Here is a 23,940-nt window from a genome sequence, read left to right on the forward strand (position 1 = left end):
AAAAAAAATAAGGCCAACATAATAATTTGGTACATCTGTCCTGTTCACTGACACTTTGCTAATTCCAATCACATTCAACAATGAGATGGAGAATTCAAAACTATAAATTCCTAAAGGCTTCACGAAGACTGCTCAACGGATAGCAGGTAGAAAACCAAACTAGTATCTCCTTGGCTTCCTGACCTTAACACCACCCATGTAAGCTGAGATATGCCAGTAGCTGGGAAGTGTTAGTGGAGCAAAGTGGCAGTAAACTGGGCCATTGGAAGATTTAAGGCAGTGGGACAGAAAAGTGCAGGATGCTGTGCCAGTTCTGCTGCTCAGGGCTTGTGTAGGCTGGCGTAGAAAGCAGCATTTTAAGGTTTTAGCAAGTACCGGTTTTGCTCCTTTGAAGACTAATTCAAAATGGCATGACGTGACACGTTTTAAACACAAAGACCTTTGTATAGCCAGAGCATAACTGAAGCAAACAATGTGTGCTTACTTTGTAAACTCAGGTTTTTACTTCAAAGGAAAAAATGATAAGTTCCTAGAACATAAAACTAATGTCACCTGGGCTTGAGAAAAATGTTTTTTTCTCAACAACATCTTTCCCATCACTTCCATTTAGAAGTACTTATCAGTTATTTTAATACTCTTTGACCTCCTGAGATGTGTATTTATACCTTACTTGTCATCAGCAATAGACTAAGTGACAAGAACCATTGCAGACCTACAAATGGATTCAGAGAATTAAAATCTCAGCTCAGGAGTGTTACTGCAAGGGTTTGAGAGCTAATCACAGTTGTGATAAAAGCAATTACAGGGCTTTTTCGTTCTGGGCGTGAACAAAGCAAGTCTATGACAATGAAATCTGAACTATATTATTATTGTTGTTGTTGTTGTTGATGTTATTATTATCCATATATTAGTGACAAAGCCCCAGAGCTCTGCATTACTTAATCAAAATTAGGGTATGACCACAGCCATATTCCCCAGCATCTGCAGTGACCAGACACACTGATAAGTCCAAACTAGATCAAAAGAAGAGAGAGAAGTTTGTGAGAAGAAAGGAAAATATAGATAATTAAATTCTCTATAGAATTTAGAGTGTAAGTGTAAGTCAAGGGAAGAAAATATGATTTTAAAACAAAGTACAAGTTTAATTTTTGTGTAATAGCATAAGAGTTTTAGGCCCAGTTCTTGCAGCCTCCACAAGTTAGGGATAGTGATTCTCCCTCTTCTGCAATTCACATGGGAAGGACAGAAGGTGCTGTAAGCCCAGAAACATCAAAAACTATAACCAACCAATTACATGGTGAAAGGACCTGGGCACCATTAGGGAATGAAAAGTAGGACTTGTCCCAGCAGCAGGAGAGGCCCAAGTGGAGCAAATATGCACGCACCAATGCATATATTCTTTCTTCAAAGCCAAATAGGCATAGAGGCAGATTTGACTTCTGTTGGGAGGTGCACAGTTGATCCCTCTATGTTTTTAGTCTCTATGGAGCATGCTCCTCTGCTGCCCCACGGGCAGAGCTGAAATCTGCTACTGGCGTGGATTTACTGCAAGGGAGAAGCATAAAATGGTCATGTAATAAGCAAGGGGAAATAACTCACTAACTCTGAGCCACGGGGAGGTGGTATATAAAGGAGATGTGAATTCCCCCTTGGAGAAAATAAAGGAATGGTATGCTTTTAAAATACAGAGAGTTCTAGCCTGAGCTTTTAGTGTGGAATAAAACTAGAGGCATAGTTCACATTTGTTAGGTATTAGATCTGTTTAATACATTACTTGTTCACCACAGCAACCAGAAAGTACATTTATTTGGTAATGGACTATGATCTGTTGCTACTACGTTCCTAATGGTTTAGGAAGTATAATGCTTTAAAATGATAGCTTTAATTAATAACTGTATCGCTGTTCTGTAGAGTTCTAACTAATGGTTATATGTGGTGGTTGTATTGAAATTATGTTACAATTAAGACTATAATTTTAATTATTGTTAGTAGTTTGTGCTGTTAATTTGGGTGATCTTTCAAAATGCAGATGGCTTGATGCAAATACTACCAATATTGTTAAAATGCTGACTCTTAAAGAAGCAATCTGAAGGAGTCAGAAAGTAAATAGCAGTAAAATAGATACTACAAAAGCAAAACTAGGTAAATTATATATTTCAATAGTAAAAATACCTGTTAAGAAGATAAATTTCCTGTTGCAAATGCATTTTCAACCCAAACTACAACATATGGTACAACATTGAAAGGCACATGGTGTGATTCTTGGGGTGTCCTATGCAGGGCCAGGAGCTGAACTTTGATAATCCTTGTGGATCCCTTCCCATTCAGATATTCTATGATTTTATATACACTATTTGTAACATATGTATCATTCATAATGAGGTTCTTCCATTCATTTTGTTTTCAAATCGTATGCTGACAAGATGCATTAGTTCCCTGAGGAGCAGTTAAATGCCGCTTCACCGTTTGTGGCAGTTGAGCTACTTGAATGGTTTCTGCATGACAGCAGGAAATCCTGAACACCTGGTCAATCCAGAATTCAGTATTTGAAAATTACTTTTTTGAAGATTATAATGGGAGAATTACATTTTCAATTCAGAAAAACACCAAGCAATGCTTGATCAGATGAGCAGTTCAACTGGCAGAGCAAGGGTAAGGTACACACTAACAGTGATTATAGAAGGTACACACTAACAGCAATTATAACAGGCAGACAGTTGCCAGTAACCCCTGAACCCAAATTAGTAGGTCCTGGAGTTTGTCTGAGTCCTTATTTGCAAAGTTACTGCTGCAAAAGACAGATACGCCATGTACTGAAAGGCAAAGATATTCTTATTTAAGAGTATAGCTTCATAGTCTCCTTGATCTGTCCAAAGTTTTCACTGACTTCACTGGATCAGGTACTTGATGTCTTGAATGGTAACTGAGAGAAAAACTCATCAGATTAGCAGTTTGCTTCAACTGCACAAGTATGTAACTTGATGCCAGTCAGAGGACTGATGTGGGGCATTTAGTGACAGTCCTGGCTTAATCCAACCTAAAATGATCAGGAATTCACAGCATACAATGCTACTTGGACTGTATACTAAATTTACTTTACTTTTTTTTTGGCAATTTCACGGTCTAGGTTGCCCTCTGGATTTAGCCAGTAAAGACAATTACATCATCTTACACCATTACAGGGTTTCTCCCTCTAGCATCCCCTTGTTAGATGATGTCTTATGATCACAACCCAAGAGTAAGGTCCCGTATTGCCATGGGATCCTGAGATTTTGAGGGTTTGTATGAAATCTTCATGCATTAAAGTATATTTATACTTCATAGCACCAGAAAAAAAGAAACCCCTGTCAATTGACACAGCCTTTAGAAACATGAATAAAGTCTGTTGAGACTCTCATATTCTTGTGAGGATGTCAAAAGCAGCAGCTGGAATGCAAGGCCTCAGGACCTGGGCCAGGGCATGTTCCCAGTATGGTCAGAGTCCATACAGGCCAGGGACCACTCAAGTCTGAGTGTATATACCCAATTTTGGGGGGTAAGGAAGTTTGACAATACGAACATGGTCAGATTCCAGGATTGCCTACGCATCACTGCATTTACGAATTAGATGCACTGCCTCCTTATCACAGTGCCTTCTTTTCACTGCCTTAGATATTTGGGCTGAAACATCAGAAGAGTGCTGGGCACCAGTATGCCCAGGTGCCTGATATGGACATGCTGGATAGCAGAGCTAGGTCTTGTACCACACAGTCTACCTATTGCTCAGGTACATATTAATGCATCTGGGGACAACAAGAAAAATATAAAAACCGTAGGTTCGGTTATACATGAGGAGTCACAGGCAGAAAAAGAGGGGCTATAAATGTATATATATTTCTTATGCTGAAGTACATAATTTGTGGCAAGTAACGCAGCTGAAAACGTTTCCACCCTAAGTCTGTTATTGTGTAAACTAGTTGTACTCCAGAAAATTCAGGAGAATTAAGATTCTCATATCCAAAGGTCTCAAGTCTGAAGTTTCTGTGTGAAAGTGGCTCATGCATGGAACGTGAATAGGTTAATGCAGGAAGTGATTCTGTCTTAATAATTCTGTATGTTATCTTTGTTTCCCTTGTTGGGAGCCAGAGTAGAAAGACCTTTCACTCATATCCTCTGCACTTATCTCCTCAGAAAGGACTTTGAGGCGGAAAGGTGAGCAACAGAAGGCCCTGACATTGCATAGTGCGCACAGATTCTGACCATAAAAAAGGGTGTTCTGACTGTACTGTATATTGCCTTTGCAGCTTGCTTATGCTATTGGCAAAAGGCAGTAGAGGTAAGTTACAACTGGTCTCATAAAATGTTTTTTTTCTCAAAAATACTGTAGGCGTGTTCAGAGATCCCTCCTCTATTCTGTTTCCCATTTAGGCATAGGAAACTTTCCCCAGAGTATAATGATTTGCTGTGGGCAAACCAGCTGACACTTGTCAGGGTTTCCAAAATACCAAGAGTAAGTAGTAAAGATGGCAGGAAGAATCATCTTTTGATAAGACATTAGGGATTTTAATTTTTTATTTAGTTTCAGAGACTATGGTATGTGGGAAGCTTTAACAACTTCCTTTTCTTTTTTTTTAATTGACCCTCTCAGGCGCTTCACAGAGCTTTCCTGCCGCGTACTTTAAAGAAGCGAGGCCAGCACAAGCTCTCCATTTCCCCGAGCCCGCCCTCCCGGGAGGCACCGCCCGCCCTCCCGGGGCAGCAGCTCCGGCAGCGCCCGCCCCGCCCGCAGCTCGCCCCGCCCGGCCGCGGTGCATGCGGGGACCGCCGCCGTGTCCCGGCAACGCCGCCGGCCCCGCAGCGCTGAGCGGGCCGTGGCTGGGGCCGGGCCGAGGGCGGCTGTCTCTCCTGTGCCCTGAGCCGCCCCCGCTCCGGGGCACATCGCTGGGTCCTCGCTGGAGGAACCCGCGCCGGGAGCGGCTCGGTCGCGGGGGCACCGCTCACGGTGGGAAGCGGCGGGGAACATCCTCCTCCTCATCCCGCTGCTGCTGCAGAGGAACCGTGCGCTTCGTCCTGGCTGAGGCTTGCTAACTAAAGGGCATGTACTTCATGTTATCGATGAAATCAAACGTTGCCTTCTTGAGGTTTTTATGAAAACGGGTAGCAAGGCAAAGTGAGACACCTTAGTGTCTGCCCTCCGTGAGGGAAAGCCCACCAGGTGAACGCACCGTATTAGGCAGGGAAATATTGGTGCAGAAAGACTTTGGAACTCGGGCTTCTTTAATACTAGCTTTTTAAAACCATTTTAATTAAAATGGCTTCATAGCTGTAGCTATGTTGATATTAGTATGCAGGAAGGGAGGAAAGGGAAAGGAAAGGAAAATTTGAAGCGAGATGAAATATCTTTCATTAGACTTACTACAGTGGTTTGGCCTATAAAGACTAACTTTAGAATATGAGTTATCTTAAACACGAGTTAGCTAACAGTGGAAAGATACCATTCTATAAGTAGTAATGGGGTTACTTGTTATTATCATTTAGTTTTAATGATAAATACCTTCAAAACAATTTTCATAACTGGTATAAGTACAAACAAAAATATAAATCCATGAAATGGTGCCATTCTTTATAGGTGAGTCCTAGTTTTTATGACTAATCAAACTACTACTGTTTATATTTTGCATTTTTAAATATTTATATAAAACCACCGAGATAACATTTGGCATGTTAAATGTTTCACAGAAAAATGATGCAAAATGTGCATCTGGCTCCTGAGAATAATGAAGATGATCTCTATTCTGGCTACAATGATTATAATCCCATGTTTGACACAGAGGTAAAATATTTGCTCTTTCCCATACATAGAATTTTAACTTAGAAGTATGAAAACTTATGGGTACAGTAATGTACAAGTTTACAACTGCTTTGAAGTGAAATCTACTTTATTTAGCAAGAAACGTGAAGTTTCTCAGAGATCTTCTTGAATAGGTAATTCTTTGGTAGCTTTCTATTCCAGTGAAATACTTGTGCAGATCTCAACTAATCTAAGATGCTGTAGTGGTTAGAATTTATGAAGTATAAAATCAGAATTATATGTAGGCACATTCAATGGGGTGTTTCCCAGGTTGTGTGCAGCAGAAAGTTTTCTGACAAAAGAGGCTACTGCGTGATCAGTAGGTCATTGATTTCCTACTGTGCTGCTGCTGGAGGAGCTCACAGTAGGATGGAATCCTGCAGGTCTCTCTGCGATTGGGTAGAGCATCTGGGATTTCTTAAAGTAGCCCTGCAGACCACTTTAGGGTAACTGCTGGTGTGGTGGAGTTGGGACAACCGTGATATCCTTTGGTTGAAACCCAGTAGCAAGACTTGGCATCTTTTGTGAAATCCCAGTGCCCAGTTCATGGGAGTTGCTGCAGGACCTGAGAGACATGAGCTGTTTTAATGTCTCGCATTGCAGTTGTTAATGTCAAAATTCAGAAATACCATAAGTAATAAGCATTTGGATGGAAAAAAAATCCTGTTGTATTTTATTACTTCAGCTCTGTTTCCCCTGTGTGTTTTTAGAAAATAACAAGTTTTTACATTTCCTAATCTAAAATACCAAAAAAGAGAGACAAATAATATAATTGTAAAATCTGTTGTTCAGTTATCTTCAAGTCAAGTATTTTGTGAAGAATATTTGATTGTTTACCTATCTGCTTTCAGTAGTCTGAAGGTTGTGGAACTGTGAGTTTGGGTGTTGTGGTTTTAAAAGCATTGATGTCTTTATCTTTTCTAGGATTTAGAAAATGATGTAGCTTTTCAACAGGCAGCAAGAACAAGTCATGGAAGAAGACCCCCTGTGAGAACCTTTTAAAACACTTTGCATTAATGTAGATCATATTATGTAGAAACACTAATAATTGACACATACAGTTTTTAATTTGTGGAGTTTTTTTGTTTGGTTCTTTTTTTTCTCCCACCCAGGTGACAGCCAAAATTCCTGGCACATCAAGTCCAAGACCTCTAGCAACTGGATTTGGGGCAGGTTTTTGTTCTGTTATATCCTTAATGAAAATGTCATTTACAAAAAAATATATGTACCATTTAATTCCATGCACAAAGTGAACCCTTTTAAATTAAGGATTTAATTCCAGTGAGCTGCATCTATTCATTAGTTTTAATTCACAACTCTGCACTTGCTCAAGGCATGGTTACTGGTTGTTTTTCTTTTCTCCTGAACCGTGCTGCAAATCTTCTGTACTGCACAAGGCATTAGAGTCCAAGGTATTAACCAGGTTCCCTTGCAGGGGGAACTGGGCTTGAGAAAGTTTTCTGGAAATTAAGGTGAAATCAAGTCTTGAAGAATACAGGCTCTGAAACCCCTCTAGTTGAATCAGAAGAACTTGGTTGTGTTTTTGGGTATACTTAGCCTATTGTAACTCTTAACAATCCAGATTAAAATGCCCCTTTATTAAAATAAATTTTTATATCTGTTAGCCTGACTCAATAAAATTTGAAAAACAAATGCTTTTGGATATAATGTTCCTTAAGTTTTATGACAAAAAAGGGACAACAAATGGCTGTAGATTTCATGCAAGTTTGCTGGCTAACAATTTCAAGAACACCTGAATTCTGTTACGTCACTGAAATACAACCTTTACTCTGAACCTTCTGCTACCTGCTTTGGATGTATTAGAACCATGGAATGGTTTGGGTTGGAAGGGACCTGTAAAGGTCATCTAGTCCAATCTCCCTGCAATGAGCAGGGACATCTTCAACTAGATCAGGTTGCTCAGACTTTTGACACTGCTTTTTCTTGACAGTTATATTTGCAGATGTTAAGTGTAGTACAAAGCTGTAGGGGGAAAAGTTGTCTTGTTAAATGAGTGCATAAAAAAAGCACTTCCTCAGGATAATAAAGACTGAGATGTTTATCTGGAATAGCAAAGCTAGAAACTTCCAAAGCATTGTCCACTCTACAGCTCTTTATCTTTCACTCCACAGTTGCTTTTTCTACACGAAAATCCTTGCTAATGTATGTTCATCCTCAGCAATAAAAATGGAAAACAATCATGATGTGTGTGGGTAGTGAATAATAAAACAGGCCTCTGAGTGGGCATTAGGGGAATACCTTTTCATGCCCTGGAACTCTGTATATTTGTCTGTTTGTATTGTATATTTGTAGCAAACTTAAGTACTTACTAATAAATATTTCACATTTATTTCTTTACATTTTTAACACTTACACAGAAGGACAGTATGTGACCTTCAGGAAATGGAAGAGATACCCGTTGACAGTTAAAAAGTGTATCTGTATTTATTGATAAAATAAATTTATATGAAAATATAACTTGAAAGATTAATACAGTGACAGATTTTATCAGCTCTACACAGAATTTTGCTGAAGTATTTTGTGTAAATTATTTGTTCAATTTAAAGGTAGCAATTTCAATAATTTAATAATGGAAAGTACTGCTGCCTCAGATAATTTCCTATGTATTTCTTTTTAAAAGAGCTGACAGGAATATCCAAATACATAAAAAATCTTTATTGTGAATTTGTGCTAACTGAAGTATTCAACATCTTTTAGTCTGCCAGGCACTGGAGGTATATTGCATATGAGTAAAATAAATGGGACCTTTGCTATGGACTTACGTGAGAGTTAGCTCAACTTTTAAAATTTAGTGTTGAGAAGACGTAACATAGGCTTCTTATGCTTTAAGAATGACAATTTCAAACAATTTACTTATTTTTGTAGTCAAAGGCAACTTTACCTTCATCTATGGGAAGACCCATGACAGGAAATATACAGGTAAAAGTTCCAATATTTACATTTTATGTTCATTTGGAACAATGAATTTTTCTGGTAGGTGTTAGATGTAAGTATTTAGAAGTTCGTTGAGTTATACAAATTACTACACTTTTAATTTGTCCTTTTTTGAATGTAGTACTGTCAGAAAGCATGAGGGTAGTGATGTGTATTTTATTTGAGCACAGAGTTGGAAGCAATAACAGTGTAGTACTTTCTAACACTTTGTGATGTGCAATGAATAATTTGTCATTAAAATAATATATATAGAATATATAAAAATTACATCTAAAAAGATATAATTATGTCTGTATTGTCTAAAACATCATTTTTTGTGAGATTATCTTAATATATCTTCTTTATTTGAGGATGGGGTTTCTCGACCAATGACAGCAGTGCAAGCTGCAGGTTACACTAAGGCAGCTGTGAGAGGTATGGTTTGTAGAAATTGCCAGCTGCCACAGGGAGATGTTACTTTGTAGTTTTCAATACTCTGTTAATTTTGCAGGTTCTTCATTTGATCCTCTTGGCCAAGCGAGAGGTCCTGCTTCACCTCTGGAGAAGAAAACTTCAGACAGGTTTGTTCAGTTCTGCATGACATTCTTTCAAAGCATTAACAGCAACAGAAAGCCAACCATGCGTAGAGTTTACAAACATCCAGGCAGTTACAAAAGCCGTGAGGGCCCAAACTCTGAACTTGGTGGAATAGTGCCACAAACACTTGTGCATGTGGTTGGCTGACTTGTCGAAGCAGTTGCACTGACTTTCAGGAATATCTGATTTCAGTGATTTCTTGTTCTGACTAGCTCAGCAGCCCAGGTGTAGCTGTTGCCACACAAATGCTGTGATACTTATGTAGAATTGTGCAGGACCATGAAAGTGTGTGTGACAGGCAAGGAACACCATGGTTCTTGCAGCTCCTTGGGAAGAACTTGGGAGAATTTGCCTGCTCTTTCTCCCTGTTCCCTCTGACCTTAGCACTTGAGCTGGAACTTGCAGGCTGGTGCTTACGTTGTGGAGTTCACTCAGAAAATCGTTGAGCTTTCCAACACCAAAGTTGTGTTCCCCAAATGTAGCTATGTAGGAATAGGGAATCCTACTGAAATGTTTGGTTATTTAGCAGTGGAAAAAGTCTGGAAGAACAACAGTTTTTTGTTATAATCTGCATTTGCAAGCAATGCTTTCAAGTTGTCTATGCAAATAAAGGTTCAATTAAGTGTTTTTAATGTGATATTTAATGTCACTAGTGTTTGATATGAAAGCTCATCTTGTTGTGTCATTACTTCTCTTGAACAAATTTGGTTTGTGAAATTTGCCTGTCTGTATTGTTCTTGTCAGAGGATTTATGTTTTCTTAGGTCTTTGTTTTCAAATTGAAAATGTGAATGTGGTAGCTTCTGACAATCTTCTCAAAGCATAGTTTCACACAATATTTTCTTTGATGGGAAAACCAGTTAGTTGTGACATGTGGTATGTCATTGTGTTGTTTTATTGAGAATATAATGTGTAGAAGCTTAGTGTCTGCAGTTACATTACTAGTGTTAATCCTTTTGTTGTTATTTTTATTTTAGTTCAGAAGAGAAGATGAGGCAGTTGGAAAAAAAAGTGAATGAACTGGTTGAAGAAAGCTGTGTTGCCAATAGCTGTGGAGACTTGAAATCGGTAGTTTTTCTGGCTTTCACTTCATTTCTGCCATTAGAAGAACAATTTGTATAGATAGATGTTTCAAACTAACTTGTGGTCAAGTGTTTCAAATTATTAAAATAATTTTAATTCTAATTTTGTTATGACTCTTCTAGTCTAGTGATACCTTGCTTTGCTGAAAAAAAGAGGTAGGAGGTGTATTTCTGGCATATATATTTGTTAAGATTTCAGAGTTACAAAAATTCCCTTCCCTCTATGTCCATTGACCTCTTCAGATGGGTCTGATGAATTAGTTGTACTGGCCCAGTTGTGGCCCAGGCTAGCTAGCATTTAACAGTTCCTAGATATGATCAAAGGTTACTATGGATAAGGAGCTATTTCCAATAGACAGTTTGAATGTATTTGTTCTGTTACAGAGGATAATAGAGCAATGTTGTGCCACTGTGAGTAGTGGCTAATTAACCAATCTATTTTGTTAGTTTTTCTTGAGCCTCTTTCATGTCTGGTCAAGAATGCTCTTGATGTCAAAGGGTTTTTTCTTATGTAGCCTGTATCAGACCATTGCAAGGGTCCTCTAGGATGTTTGTTTCTGACAAGTCCAGTAGAATATCCATTTTCCTGTGAAAGTCATCAAAGTTGCTAACTCATTATCTATAAAATAGCCAAGTTGGATTTGCCTTCTATCATACAGACTAGGAATCAAACTATATCTTGAAGTACTTCCTTCACCACTGGCTTCCAAACAGCCACCTTGAGTAGTAACCATTACTTTCTTAATCATTGCATCCTTGTGGAGGCACACAGGACTGCTAATGGCACTTGCTAGACCCGGAGCATTACTTGTACGAAGGGCATTGACACCAATCTGCAGAAGGTTATGATTGGGTACATAATTGTAAGCTAAGCAGACTTAGATAACCGTATGTCTGCTTATTGCTAATTAAAACCTTTCAGTGGGTTAGAGTGTTTTTTTCAGGCATTTGGTGCAGTCTGTGCATCTGAAGAAAATAGACATGAATATATTCTCTTCATACTTGTTTTGAATGTATTTTTGTCATCTTGAGTCAGTAAGATTCAAGGCACTGCTAAATTCTAGTATTTTATTTAAGGCTCTGGAGAAAGCAAAGGAGGCTGGAAGACAGGAAAGAGAATTGTTGAGACAACGTGAACAAATTGCTCCTCCAGAAAGTATCAACTTAGACCTTACTTACACAGTAAGTGCTTAAAAAATCTTCAGTGACTGAAATGCTGCTAAAAAAAACCTCCTGAACAGAAATGCCAGTGTTTCCTGAAGTGTGTTTATGAGTCTGTGTTGTAATGCTTCTGGCAGTGTACCAGAGGAGATCCATTTGTGTCATCGAGTCCATTCCCATGCAATCTCAAGTACCAGAGAAACCATGTAGTCCACATTAAGTGGAGAAGAATTCACATGAATATCTATTTCAGATATTTACTCACATGTAAAACCTGCATATCAAAACATAGCAGATGTAGACCCTGTAAATAAATTGTCCCTGAAAAAAAAACCCTGAAATAAATTGTCTCGAGAGTGTAATATGCCGAGAGGAGAAAACAGGAAAGATCAGATGCTGCCTTTAAATTGACCCATGAAGTGGCAGAGAATTTATTACATGAAATAGGATATAGTAATGTTCCTGAATCTTAAAGCAGGTATCTAGATTTACATTCTGGTTTTCAAATAGTAACTTTTTAAAAAAAAAAAAAGGGTACGACATACATAAAAATACTTGAGGGGTTTTTAAATTCATACCCCACGTAGTGCTGTAGAGACAATTATTAACAATTAATATATTGAATTAGGCAGGCCTGGTAATTTATTTTACCATGAAGGTCAGAGTAAAGCTGTGGAAAAAATGCAGAGGAATTTTACCTGACACCAACAGCACTTCTGTTGTGAAACAGCAGTTTGGAAAAATTCTCACTTTATAAACTGAGTGACCACAGGCATTAGGACAATTTTCCACATGTTGGGAGTCATAAATTACACACAGTTTCTGAGAATTATCTTGTATGAATATTTTTAATAACCTTGCATTATAGCATTGTTTACTTAGGTCTAAGGCCCATGTAGCATGACTTTGAATGCTAGTAATTTATGTACAAAGTAAAAGAATTACCTAGAATAAGTAGCTTTTAAACTTGTTTCCTCTATAATGTTTCTTTGTTCATGCAAATTGATAAAGATGGGATGCTTACAAGTGCTAAAGACAATAGTTCCAAGGTAAAATTAATTTGAAATTATCTACTATGAATTCAAGTTTATTACTGTTGAGAGGACAATATATTTTCTTGTACCTATAATTCCAATTTTCTATAGGTTCTTCTCAATCTGGCCAGTCAGTATGTTGCTAATGAAATGTATGCTGAAGCGCTGACTACTTACCAAGTTATAGTGAAGAACAAGATGTTCAGCAGTGGAGGTAGGTTATACTCCAAAGTGGATTAAAATTGGTAGTCAGGCATTCAAAATGAGGACTACATCTGCATGGTGTTGGTACACAGAGAACTCAGCCCTCATGTCTGCCAGTCAGAGTGGGTGACAGATACTCAGAGTCTCTGACTTGGAGAGGCAAACCACATTGTTATACTGGCTCATGAAGTCTTTTTTTCCCATAGACTAAGTTGAACATAAAGACAAATACATAATTTTCTCATACCACACACACCATGTGGTCTTCTCTAGTACTAATTTTTTCTCTTTTGACTTGATCTTTCTCTCCTGAAAGCTTCTTTTAGTATTTTGCATATCTTTGAGACTCCTATGGTGTATTTTCTCAGAGATGTTTATTTGCAGCTGTCTTCCTGGAGAGCACTGCAAATAATCTCTATTTCATCCCTCAATTCACAATCAACATCAGAATACATCTTACATGATAGTTCTAGTCTAGGTTTCATCACTACTTCCTCTTCTCTCTCATCTTCTCTTGAGTTAAATTCACAGAAGGCAGTTCTGTGCAGTATTGCTTTAAAGGGACACTGCTATCCTATAATGAATATAAATTTATTAAGTTGTTCTACTCTGTCACTTTGAAACAATTTTAAAATGTTTTAACTCACTGACTCCTTTTGATAGGTATACTGAAGGTAAATATGGGAAATATATATTTAAAACAACGGAACTATTCCAAAGCTATCAAATTCTACCGTATGGCTCTAGACCAAATTACTAGTTCCCACAAACAGATGAGGTGAGTTTCTTCTAGGAGGCATGGTTATGAAATACAAGTTTTACATACAATATGATTTATTAGTTAAAAATATAATCTAAACCTGATTTCTTACTTAGGATAAAAATCATGGAAAATATTGGAGTTGCATTTATTAAAACTGGCCAATACTTTGATGCCATTTCTTCATTTGAAGAAATAATGAGCATATCTCCAAACCTGAAGGCAGGCTTCAACCTGATCCTATGTTATTTTGCTATTGGAAATGGTGAGCAAATGAAGAAAGCCTTCAAAAACCTGATCGAAGTTCCCTTGGAAGTGGATTATGAAGACAAATACATTTTATTAAATGTAAGTTTGAAATAAATAAACTGTGTCTTTATATAGTAAGTCAGGAGAAAGAGGAAGAGATACTGAATGCTTGGACTGTACTGAATATGGAAATTGATGTGTATTTAAGTATCTAAAAGAACTTTTTTACCAGCATGAATTTAGTGTGGCAGTACTGCTCAGATGAAAAAATGAGAGAACATTTAAATAATGAGAGAACATTAAATCTTTTTTTTCCTCAAAGGATATGATGTACATAAAACCCACACCACATAATTGTTTTCATAATAATTTTGTTGAAATTCATTTGGGCTTACTTTCATAGCTCACTTATTGCTTTACCATCTTCATTTATATAAAATTTTAATAAAATATTTTTAAGGTAAAATAAAGGGAGCAAAACAATGAGTGGGTTAATGCAAGTTTCCTCAAGTGAGTGCTAATAAAACTTGTAATACTGTAGTGTTATTTTACAGAAGAAAATTGTAGTGACATTTACAGATGCTTGTTTTAGTTTATTAAGACTTTGTTGGAAACTGGACTTCCTTTGACTTTCTGGGATGCTAAAGAGAGGGAAAAACAGTTAATAGGTTTAGTGTCCCTCTTAAAAGAATCCTCTATAGAAAGATCAAGCCTTTTATTTTCCCCTAACAATCTTTTTTTTGGTGATGCAAATCTTTCTTTTTCAGTCCTAAACATCAAATATATAACTAATCTTCAAACTGTTTGCAGCTTATGAGTAGCTGTTGTTTCCTATTGTCATAGCATAAAGAAATAAAATTTAATGTATGAAGCATATCGATATATTTATTGATATATATGTACATATTTTAATACATTTAATATAATTTCTTAAATTAGAAATTATGTAAGAGTAAGGATCATTAATCCCTTGAATTAATTGAGGACTATGTAAGATCATTCATTGAAAGAAAGCCTTGAGACTGCAGATGTTATTTCTAAGGGTAGGCAAGCTATAGTTTTAACAGACATTCCAAGTTCTTTACTTTTTTATGAAGATGTCAGAGAGAAGATCACAGTTTCCTTCTGGTCCTTATTTTGTATAAATCTATGACCTATCCTCAATAAATGAGGAAAAGGGGTGGCTACCTAGCATACCCTGCATAACTTAGAGCTAACAGAGATGTGTGGAAAAAACCATAAGATGATCATGCAAGTTATTTTAAGGAGGAGGTAGCACAAGTCCTCATCTGCTGAATATCACAAGAGTTCAGCAAATGTATATTTTTAAGCTTGAGAATATTCCCACTGTGATCTGAAGCCTTCCTGGTGTGATACACGACATGAACTATGTCTGTTAACCTTAATGTGAGCTGTGACAACATACATGAGCAGAAAAACAGGATTGAAGTAGTTGTAATGCCGAATTTCAGAGTGTACAGTTAGAAAACTACTTTAAACTGAAGCTAGCGTTTTCAAACGTGGAAAGTAAGTGACATTATAAACTATGTATTTGGCATCAGTTTATGTTTGCAGTCATATTGTCTGTAAAATAATTAAGATGTTTGTATACTGGCATAATTTGCAGTTGTTTTGTCTCCCTCCAGGATGATCTGCATACGAATCTACTGATTGAAGCCATTAAAAATGACAGTTTAAGTCAAATAATACGTGAGAGGTAATGATGGACTCTATTCTTTCTTGGCTGTGGTGCCTTGAATTTTAGCTTCTGATGATTATCAGTCTTGTCACCTGTCCACAGCTCTTGTTACAAAACTGTCCTCCCAATTCTTAGGAACGGACATGCTCAGAAGAACCAGTTGGATCACTCAGTTTAGTGTATTGCCCTAAAGTAGAGTATCTACCCCAAATGTTACAGGTTACACTGCTTAAAACTTGCAGTGTTTGAGTTTTTTTAAAAAATACAGCTAGTGTGCAGGGAAAGGAAAACAGAAAAAACTAAGACCCTAATCAAGATACGGGGGAGTAGTGTTAACAGGGAACTGGTTACATTGACTTCTGAGATTTGTCCTGAGTGGAGGAGGAAGCAAGAACATGTTTTGTTTTGGGTTCTTTTCTATATGTTTTTGAAATGGTGATGTAGAATCGTATGCAAATATAGAATGGTTTGGGTTGGAAGGGACTTTAAAGATCATCTGGTTCTAGCACCCCTGTCATGGGTGGGGACATCTCCCACTAGACCAGGTTGCTCAGGCCTCCAACCTGGCCTTGGAGACCTCCAGGGATGGGGAATCCGTAACTTCTGTGGCCAGTCTGTTCCATTGGCTCACCACCCACGCAGTGAAGAATTTCTTTCATGTTTTTGTGTTGTGGTCTTGGGTTTTTTTTCTTTAGGAAATTGTTGGCAGAGGAATACATCATGACAGCTGCTAAACTCATTGCACCGGCAATCGAGACATCTTTTGCAGTAGGCTATGACTGGTAAGAGTAAAGTGAGGCTTCTTTTTGTCTAAACTATGTCAGTCTCTTGTTCTGGTTATGAAACCAGTTCATGCACAGAAGCAACCTGGGAAACACTATTCTCTGTGCATCTCAGACACAGCATCCAGGCTATTTTCAGTCTGCCCCCCAAACAAAACAAAGCATTAGAGTGTACTCTGTAATTTATCATCAAAAGTCAACTCTTAATTATACATTTTGCAGTGTTCTGAATTCACACAAAAAGAGCTTCTAAAAGTTCAAATCAATTTGAAGATTCAACTTCAAAATTGAAAAGCTTTTAAAAGTCTCAGTAGAGAAATGCTATACTGAAGGCAGTGATTGCTAGTATTTACTGTAAGGTTGAAGATATCATAATGAAGACTTGGGGTGCTTAAGAAGTTTTGATCACTCCATAGAGTCATTATATAAAACACTGGAATCTAAATTTTAAGAAAGGTTTCTTTGAATTTAGTTTATAAACTTAATGTTTATATTTATAAACTTAATCTACCATTAAAATATTTACACAAGTGTACACAGTGATAGGCTGCTGTCACGGTTCATCATTTGGACTTTATTTTTCAATTTACGGCTTAGCTTTTGTTTTCTGTGATATTTTCTACAGCAGAATACCCTTCTCTTTAAAACAAATTCTGTTAGACACACTTCCTATAATGACAGTATAAAAATTAATAGTATAACTTTTCCAAAATTTATTTTTAGCTTTCTGTTACAAGGGCTTACTTTGATATTGTTTGTATTTTGATAGCACTGGAAAATAACATGTATGCAAATGAATTTTGTGTATTGCAGGCACAATATTACTAACATATGTGTTAGTGTTTGGGTAGTGAAGAATGTTTGGTGGGAAAAGAGTCCTGTCTTTCACCTGGGGTTTATGGCCTGTTAGGATTATTCTCAAATTTTGCAGGTCCTATAATTATAATTCACTAAGAAAGCTGTCTATACTAATATGAAATAATCTCTTAGACGGACATGTATTGTCTGCTAAAGTCCACAAGGTGGTGTTTGATGGTTTAATAATCATTCTAATCTTATAATTTCCCTACTTCTGCCATTCTTAAACAGTATGTCTTGTGAAAAATTCGGTCGTTGTTTTCTAATTTGTTAGCATGAGCAAGTCAGATTTGTTTGCTGTGTGTCTTGGTTTTTATTCAGAAAAACTGGAAAAGGTTGTCAGATACTCAGTTTCCTTAGTGCTACCCACAGAAGACTTGTCATGGAGTAACACACTCTCAAATCTGTTCTGGCTAATTGAACAACTTCTGCTGAGATGTGTGGGATTGTTTTCTGTGTATCAGAACAGATTTAGTCTTTGTTATTTTACGCTGAGGTATTCAAGCCAAGTGAAGAAGTTTAACCAGCAGCTTGAGCTTAGTTTTTCTAATTATAAACTTTATTATGGGTCCTCTGAGTATTAAATGTACTTTTAATCAAATTCATTTTATTTAGAGAAATAAAGTGGGGACAATAGTCTTCAGAGTTCATAACTTCTTACTTAAAATGTGACATAATGGGACTATTCTGTCATATTTCATAAAGAGCAGTTGGATAGCTAGATCTCATTGCATTTTATGGTTAAAAGATGTTAAAAGTAACAGTTGAAAATGCTTTTTGATGTTGCAAAGACATCTGTAATAAAAGAAGAAATTACCAATTTTTATTACAACTTTTCCTCTAATGTAAAAGACATTTGTCTAAAGACTGTCCACATGCCAAACCAATTATAGCTGCAGGCAGTTTGTTGAATTGAACTTCTGTTGGCAAAACAGCCAACAATTAGAAGGAAAGAAGGTGGCTTTCCACCAGTTAAAAAATAGTGAAAGGGGGTTAAGGAAGCATCCCACAAGTTGTTCCTTTACTGTGCCCGTTTTCCAAGTGAGAGAACAGGATATGCATACAATAAATAAAGGTCTTACTTCAAATGATCAGGCAGCTTAAAGTAGATCACATCAAACCCTGGAAGACAGTGGCTGTGAATGAACATCCGAACTATCTGCTGCCTTCTGTTCTGCACTTTTTTTGTAGAAGACCCTAAGCCACAAATGACTGGGGGATGGCCAGAAAGAGACTTACTGATGTCTTTACTTATGACTTTATTATTATGATGTAGCTCAGGGACACTATCTGTAGTCTCTGGCTTTGTTCACTAATCTTTTTTATAGGTTTGGTGATACGCATCAGGAGATGAAATTTGAAAAATTACCTTACAAAATGTAGCCAAAGAAAATGGCTTGAAAAATTATTTTAGTCAGTTTTTGACATCAAGTATTGCTCAGTGGTGGAAAGTAAAGTGATATTTAGGCATCTGACTTAAAAAAAAGAGAGCAGAGATACTATAATTAGGGTAGGTTATGGGACTGAAGTATTCTTACAAGTATTTTTAATCAGAGTGCTCTTCGCCACGGTGAAGAAAGATTAGCTAAGAAGATTCAGTTCAGAAAGTAAATTAGCTGAAAGAAATATGTAACTTGGAGGCATTTGCACAGATGCATTTTGTTTATCTTCATGGCTTGCTTTCTGTTGCAGGTGTGTTGACGTGGTGAAAGCTTCCCACTATGTGGAGTTAGCCAATGATCTAGAAATTAATAAAGCCACTACTTACTTGAGGCAACATAATTTTAACCAGGTATAGTAACTCTTCACATTATTACTTTTCAATACTTTATTTGCAATGATACCTTTGTTAGCCAGAGCATATTTTTTGGCAAGGGAAAGTATGATTTATGCAAACAATAATTATTTTGGTGCTGATCAGTAAAGTAACTTCGTAAAAACACTGGCAAGAGACAAGTTTTATCTAAATGAGATTTCTGCCATGGAAGTTAGAGGGAATGCAGTGCATTTGAAAAATCAAAACACCTAAATTTAGTTGTCTTCACTTGGTGTCCAAGCTGTCATTGCAGTCAATGGAACTGAGGTCGGTACAGTCCATAGAGCCTAGAAAGCCTGTTGCTAATCAGCATGGGGGTGTTACAATTTATATGAGCTGAATCTTTCTCTCAATTAGGCTGACTATAGTACCAGAATATATGCTGCTGCACCTGCGGTGTATAGTTACTGTTTATGCTCTGGTATTCTTGCTGTTCCCCATGTTCCGCAGCATTCCCTAAAATACTGTAAATTTTCCTTATACTTAGTTGGCTCTTCTGTTGTTCCGTTGAATACAAGGCTTGGTTTGAAATGTCAGTAGTTAGAAAACAGCTTCATCTGAACAAAAGCAAACTCAGATATCTGAAGGATTTGACTGGTTTTCTTCTAACATGCACTGGCCAGTACATTCAGTGATAGGAATGCTTGATAAGTAAGAATGGATATAGCAGTCCCCAGCTGTGCACTAGTGGCAAGAATTATGAGAGACCATATACAAAAGCAAAATTAGAGCTTAAGCTGTGAATACCTGTCATCTTCTAAGGTCATTCACCTACCCACAGCTTGGAGGGATGCACACAGGGCCACATACTTGACTTCAGCCTGCTTTTACTTCTCATATTTAAGCTTTTTTGGTTTTCTGAGCAGCTCTTTCTCCTCCTGTCTGTCTTGTCCTCTTCTCCTTCCCTGTAGATACAGCAAGAGAGTTATCCTGTATTATACTGCACATCTGACTGCCCCAGCTGGCAACTAAGCACCACACAGTCTCTCACTCACTCCTTGTCCTGCTGGGATCGGGGAATCAGAAGAGTAAAAGGGAGAAAACTCATGGGCTAAGATAAAGGCAGTTTAATAGGTAAAAAAAAAAGAGCTGTGCGTGCAAGCAAAGCAAACCAAGGAATTCATTCACCACTCCCCATGGGCAGGCAGGTGTTCAGCCATCCCCAGGAGAGCAGGGACCTACCATGTCTAATGGTGACTTGGAGAGACAAACACCATCACTCCGAACGTCCCCTCTTCCTCCTTCTTCCTCCAGTTTTGTATGCTAAGCATGGCACTTCATGGTCTGGGACATCCCTTTGGTCAGCTGGGGTCAGCTGTCATGGCTGTGTCCTGTCCCAATTCCTTGTGCACCCTCAGTCTACTCAGTCGTGGGGTGGGGTGAGAGGCAGGAAAGGCCTTGGCTTTACTGTGAGCCCTGCATAACTAAAACTGTGTTATCAACAGTTCCCAGCACAAACCCAAAACAGAGCCCCATACAAGTTTTTATGAAAAGAATTAGCTATCCCAGCCAAAACCAGCACATTGAAACCTTTTCTGAGATCAGGAAGCAAATTGAGAGTTTGCAAAGTTTTGAGCAAATCTGGTAGCTTTACTGATGATTTGAAGCATTTGAAGGGTGAGAATGTTACAGATAGGTAAAAAGTCTTATGATCTCAAGAATTTATTGTTTCAATGGTAATTTTTTGTGATATCCAGTTAGTGTTCAGTATAGATTAAAAAAACTAAAATCAGTTCTCGGAGGTAAAATGAGATACAGAGATTGTTGGTGATGTTTTATGGAGTACTGCAATGGAGGGAGAGGGAAGTGTGTTGGAAGTTAGGAGTAAGGGGAGAAGAACCAGTTTTTACTTGGATTATGTGATAGAAGACCTTTAACCTGCACTGGAACTACTTAGTAGAGTGGGACTGCAGAATGGTGATTACAGACCATCTTTATATTTGTTTTGTTCTAATAAAACTGCAGCTGACATTTGCATTCATCCTGTCTGTTGTTCATATACTTCCTAACTCACCACCTGCTCAACACACCTTTGGCTGAAGAACAAGAATGGAAATTTTTTTAAATACTCAGTTCCAAGGCTGAAGTTCTATTAATTTTTTTTTTAAATGTTTGTTTAAAAAAAAAACAAAAAACAGAAAAACCAAAAGGAAACAAACTAAAATCAGCTTCTGTTACTATAATGGTCTTAAGTACGGCTTCATCATAATGAATATGTTATTTTAAAACAATCCTTGCACATAAAATATAAAACTAAAGGGGAAAATTACCATGTTACATTTGTGTGTTACATATTTTAAATTTTTTAAAGAAAAACTTTGACAATTAATTTAAAAACAGAGTTCTGCAGGCTAACCATGCATCTCCTTCACATCTCTGGCAGACCCTGAGTCTGCTAGAGTCATGCAAGTTTGAAGTTTAACTTCTGTAAGCAAATAATTGAGATACACAGGAAGCAAGTCACAAAGAACAGTTTGGATAGTTTGTGTTTTGATGGTTGAACCTAAGTAATTGTTATTGTTGGCATTAGAAAGTTAGAAGTTCTTTAGAAATCTTTAAATGCAACTTAAGATGCAGTGCTACTTTACAAGGACAAAAGGAATATTGCCTATGGATTTTCATCCTAGGGCTTGTAGTTGCTGAAATAGTGCAAGAGACCTGCAACATAATTTACCAGTAAATGAATTTAGTTCAGTCATGTGAACTTTCATTATACATGAAAAGGGCATTTCTGTCCAATCTTTATCATCAAAGGTGCCATTTAGCAGTAAAAGCAAAGGTAAATAAATCAGATACAATAGGAAATGGCTTTTCAGAAAGTAACTTTGAACTGTAAAGCTCTAAATTCACTAGAAGTTAATTCCATGAAGAAGCAAATCTTTGCATAAGAGTAGAGTACCTCAGATACAGTAGTGTTACATCTGGAAATGTTTGGGATCATTCCCTTTTTGGAGAAAGTCACAAAAATATATATATATATATAAATAAAATTATTATAGTTACAATTCTTACATTTCTGAGACCACAAAATCTAGAGCATAACTTTTGAAATGCTTGATTGAAATTGGTGTGTTTTTAAGGAATTTTCTATTACTAGGAGAATACTAGGATCATTAGTGGTTCATAGTTCTTGGGTGGAATGTAGTTGACTAAATCAGTGAACTACATTTAGCTGTATGTATTTTGTCATTTTACACATCATTAATACAGTTTTGGTTTTTTGCGTAGAGTAACTGAAAACTCTGTATGACAGTCAGTTAAAACTTCTCTTTATGTTTGTTTTGGTGTTTGGCATACAGTATCATGCATTTGCTGTGTTATGTAAACAGCAGCTTAAAGATTTCATGTAAAGGAGGAAGGAAACTTTCAAATTGCTAATGTTGATGGCTAAATTGTGGTTGCCACATCTGTGTTGTAATAGATGGTGGAACTGCGCTCACTGTGATATTCTAACAGTTTGTGTTCATATAAATATTTAGCATAAGGAAGACAGATTTCTTTAATAATTTAGTCTGCAGTTACAAATGTTTGCCCACAGTCAATGAAAAGAAAAAGCTGCCTTTTATTTCAGAGGGTTTTTTTGTGGTTTATTTGCTGTAAATATGGTCATTTTTTGTCTATAAACATCTTTATTTTGAAGTTTATAAAATTTAGTTTTCATATTAAAGTTTTTAAGAAAATTCTGCTGGCGTCAAGCTTCACATTTGAGTACTTCCTAAACTTAGACAATTGTCGTCATCTTAGTACACAAAACAAAGGCATTGAAATCCAGTCCTACACTATGGTGTGTATTTTTTTATATAGTGTGTTCTTTTTTGACTTTTTAATATGAGGTTTTATGTTAATTCATTTGTGGTCTCTTAAAGAACTAGAAAAATAAGTATGAGAATTTTAATTAGTTGACTAGATTAAAAGCCAATCATCTAACATTGTGTTTTGTACGTATAGAATTGTCAGATACCTGTAGTTCACAGTAGCCTTATCTAATATAAATTTTGGATAGGTAATAAATAGCCAATATTATTGGAATTTTGTGATGAAAATTAATATTGCATGTAATACAGATACAGTTTTGTGTGTACATGCTCACAAGTGTGTGTTACGAGCTCTGGTTATTACCATGTGTGCGAGTGTATGAGTTGATAATTTCAGCTGTTTGTTACTGCGACGTTTATCAATGCTTTCTGAAAGGATTTTGGAATAAGCTTGCTTCAGTGTGAAGTAAGTTGTTTCCATATTACTTCTAGGCGCTGGAGACTTTGAAAATGTTTGAAAAAAAAGATAGCAGAGTAAAGAGTGCAGCTGCAACAAACCTTTCATTCCTTTATTATTTGGTAAGTGTTTGCTTCAACAAAACTAGTTAAGAACTGCAGTTTATGTAGCAACCTGTGTATTTTTGTACCAATTTTTGTGTCTGCCTAAATAATCTCTGTAAACAAGAAGAAGCTGCACCTTAGAGTAGTTATTCTGGAACACCAGTGGGAGTTTGGATTGGGTCCTTTTTTATCCTGTTGGTGGGAAGCAGAGTGAGATTGGGCTCTGGGCCCCAGGCCACAGAAGCATGCCTGCAGTTGGGTTTGTGCAGAAGCTCAGTGGCTGGATTTAGAACACTGGCCCTGGGGACCCTGACTGCACTTCAGGAACACGTGAAGTGCGTAGCTTAGGCAGGTGTGTTTTTGTATGAAGTTTGTAGGGTATGGATTTGGGTTGGGGTTTTTTTTGTAATAAATGCTACTTTATTACAACAAAGCAAGCTTGCAGACTGAATGGGGCAGAGTGGCAAGATGTGTCTCAAGTATTATCTGAAGCTTGAAAGAGATGATATACCTTATGCAAATATATAAGAAATGTTTTAGGACTGAATAATGGGGGGTTTTTTCATCCTCAGTCTTCTGAAATTCCTGTAAGAAGGCACAGCTGCAAGAATATTGACTG

General features: G+C 37.1%; 1 protein-coding gene across 4 annotated transcripts in view; it reads left to right on the forward strand.

Annotated features, from left to right (window-relative positions):
- Positions 1–4,804: 4,804 nt before the first annotated feature.
- IFT88 (intraflagellar transport 88) overlaps positions 4,805–23,940 on the forward strand; it is a 45,657-nt gene continuing 26,521 nt past the window's right edge. For 2 of the 4 annotated variants that reach the window (XM_042023917.1, XM_042023920.1), the window contains exons 1-16: positions 4,805–5,074; positions 5,719–5,812; positions 6,755–6,817; positions 6,943–6,999; positions 8,717–8,770; positions 9,136–9,199; positions 9,276–9,345; positions 10,338–10,428; positions 11,520–11,624; positions 12,749–12,851; positions 13,505–13,619; positions 13,718–13,949; positions 15,497–15,567; positions 16,245–16,331; positions 18,882–18,981; positions 23,253–23,339. In XM_042023917.1, coding sequence (XP_041879851.1) covers positions 5,723–5,812; positions 6,755–6,817; positions 6,943–6,999; positions 8,717–8,770; positions 9,136–9,199; positions 9,276–9,345; positions 10,338–10,428; positions 11,520–11,624; positions 12,749–12,851; positions 13,505–13,619; positions 13,718–13,949; positions 15,497–15,567; positions 16,245–16,331; positions 18,882–18,981; positions 23,253–23,339 — 1,389 coding nt within the window. In that variant the 5' untranslated portion in view covers positions 4,805–5,074; positions 5,719–5,722. The other 2 variants (XM_042023918.1, XM_042023919.1) reach the window with 2 other exon arrangements.

The sequence above is a fragment of the Corvus kubaryi genome, unplaced genomic scaffold, assembly GCF_017639235.1.
Source record: "Corvus kubaryi isolate FWS band 111438036 unplaced genomic scaffold, C.kubaryi_AGA036_p1.0 37256, whole genome shotgun sequence".
Classification (NCBI taxonomy): domain Eukaryota; kingdom Metazoa; phylum Chordata; class Aves; order Passeriformes; family Corvidae; genus Corvus; species Corvus kubaryi.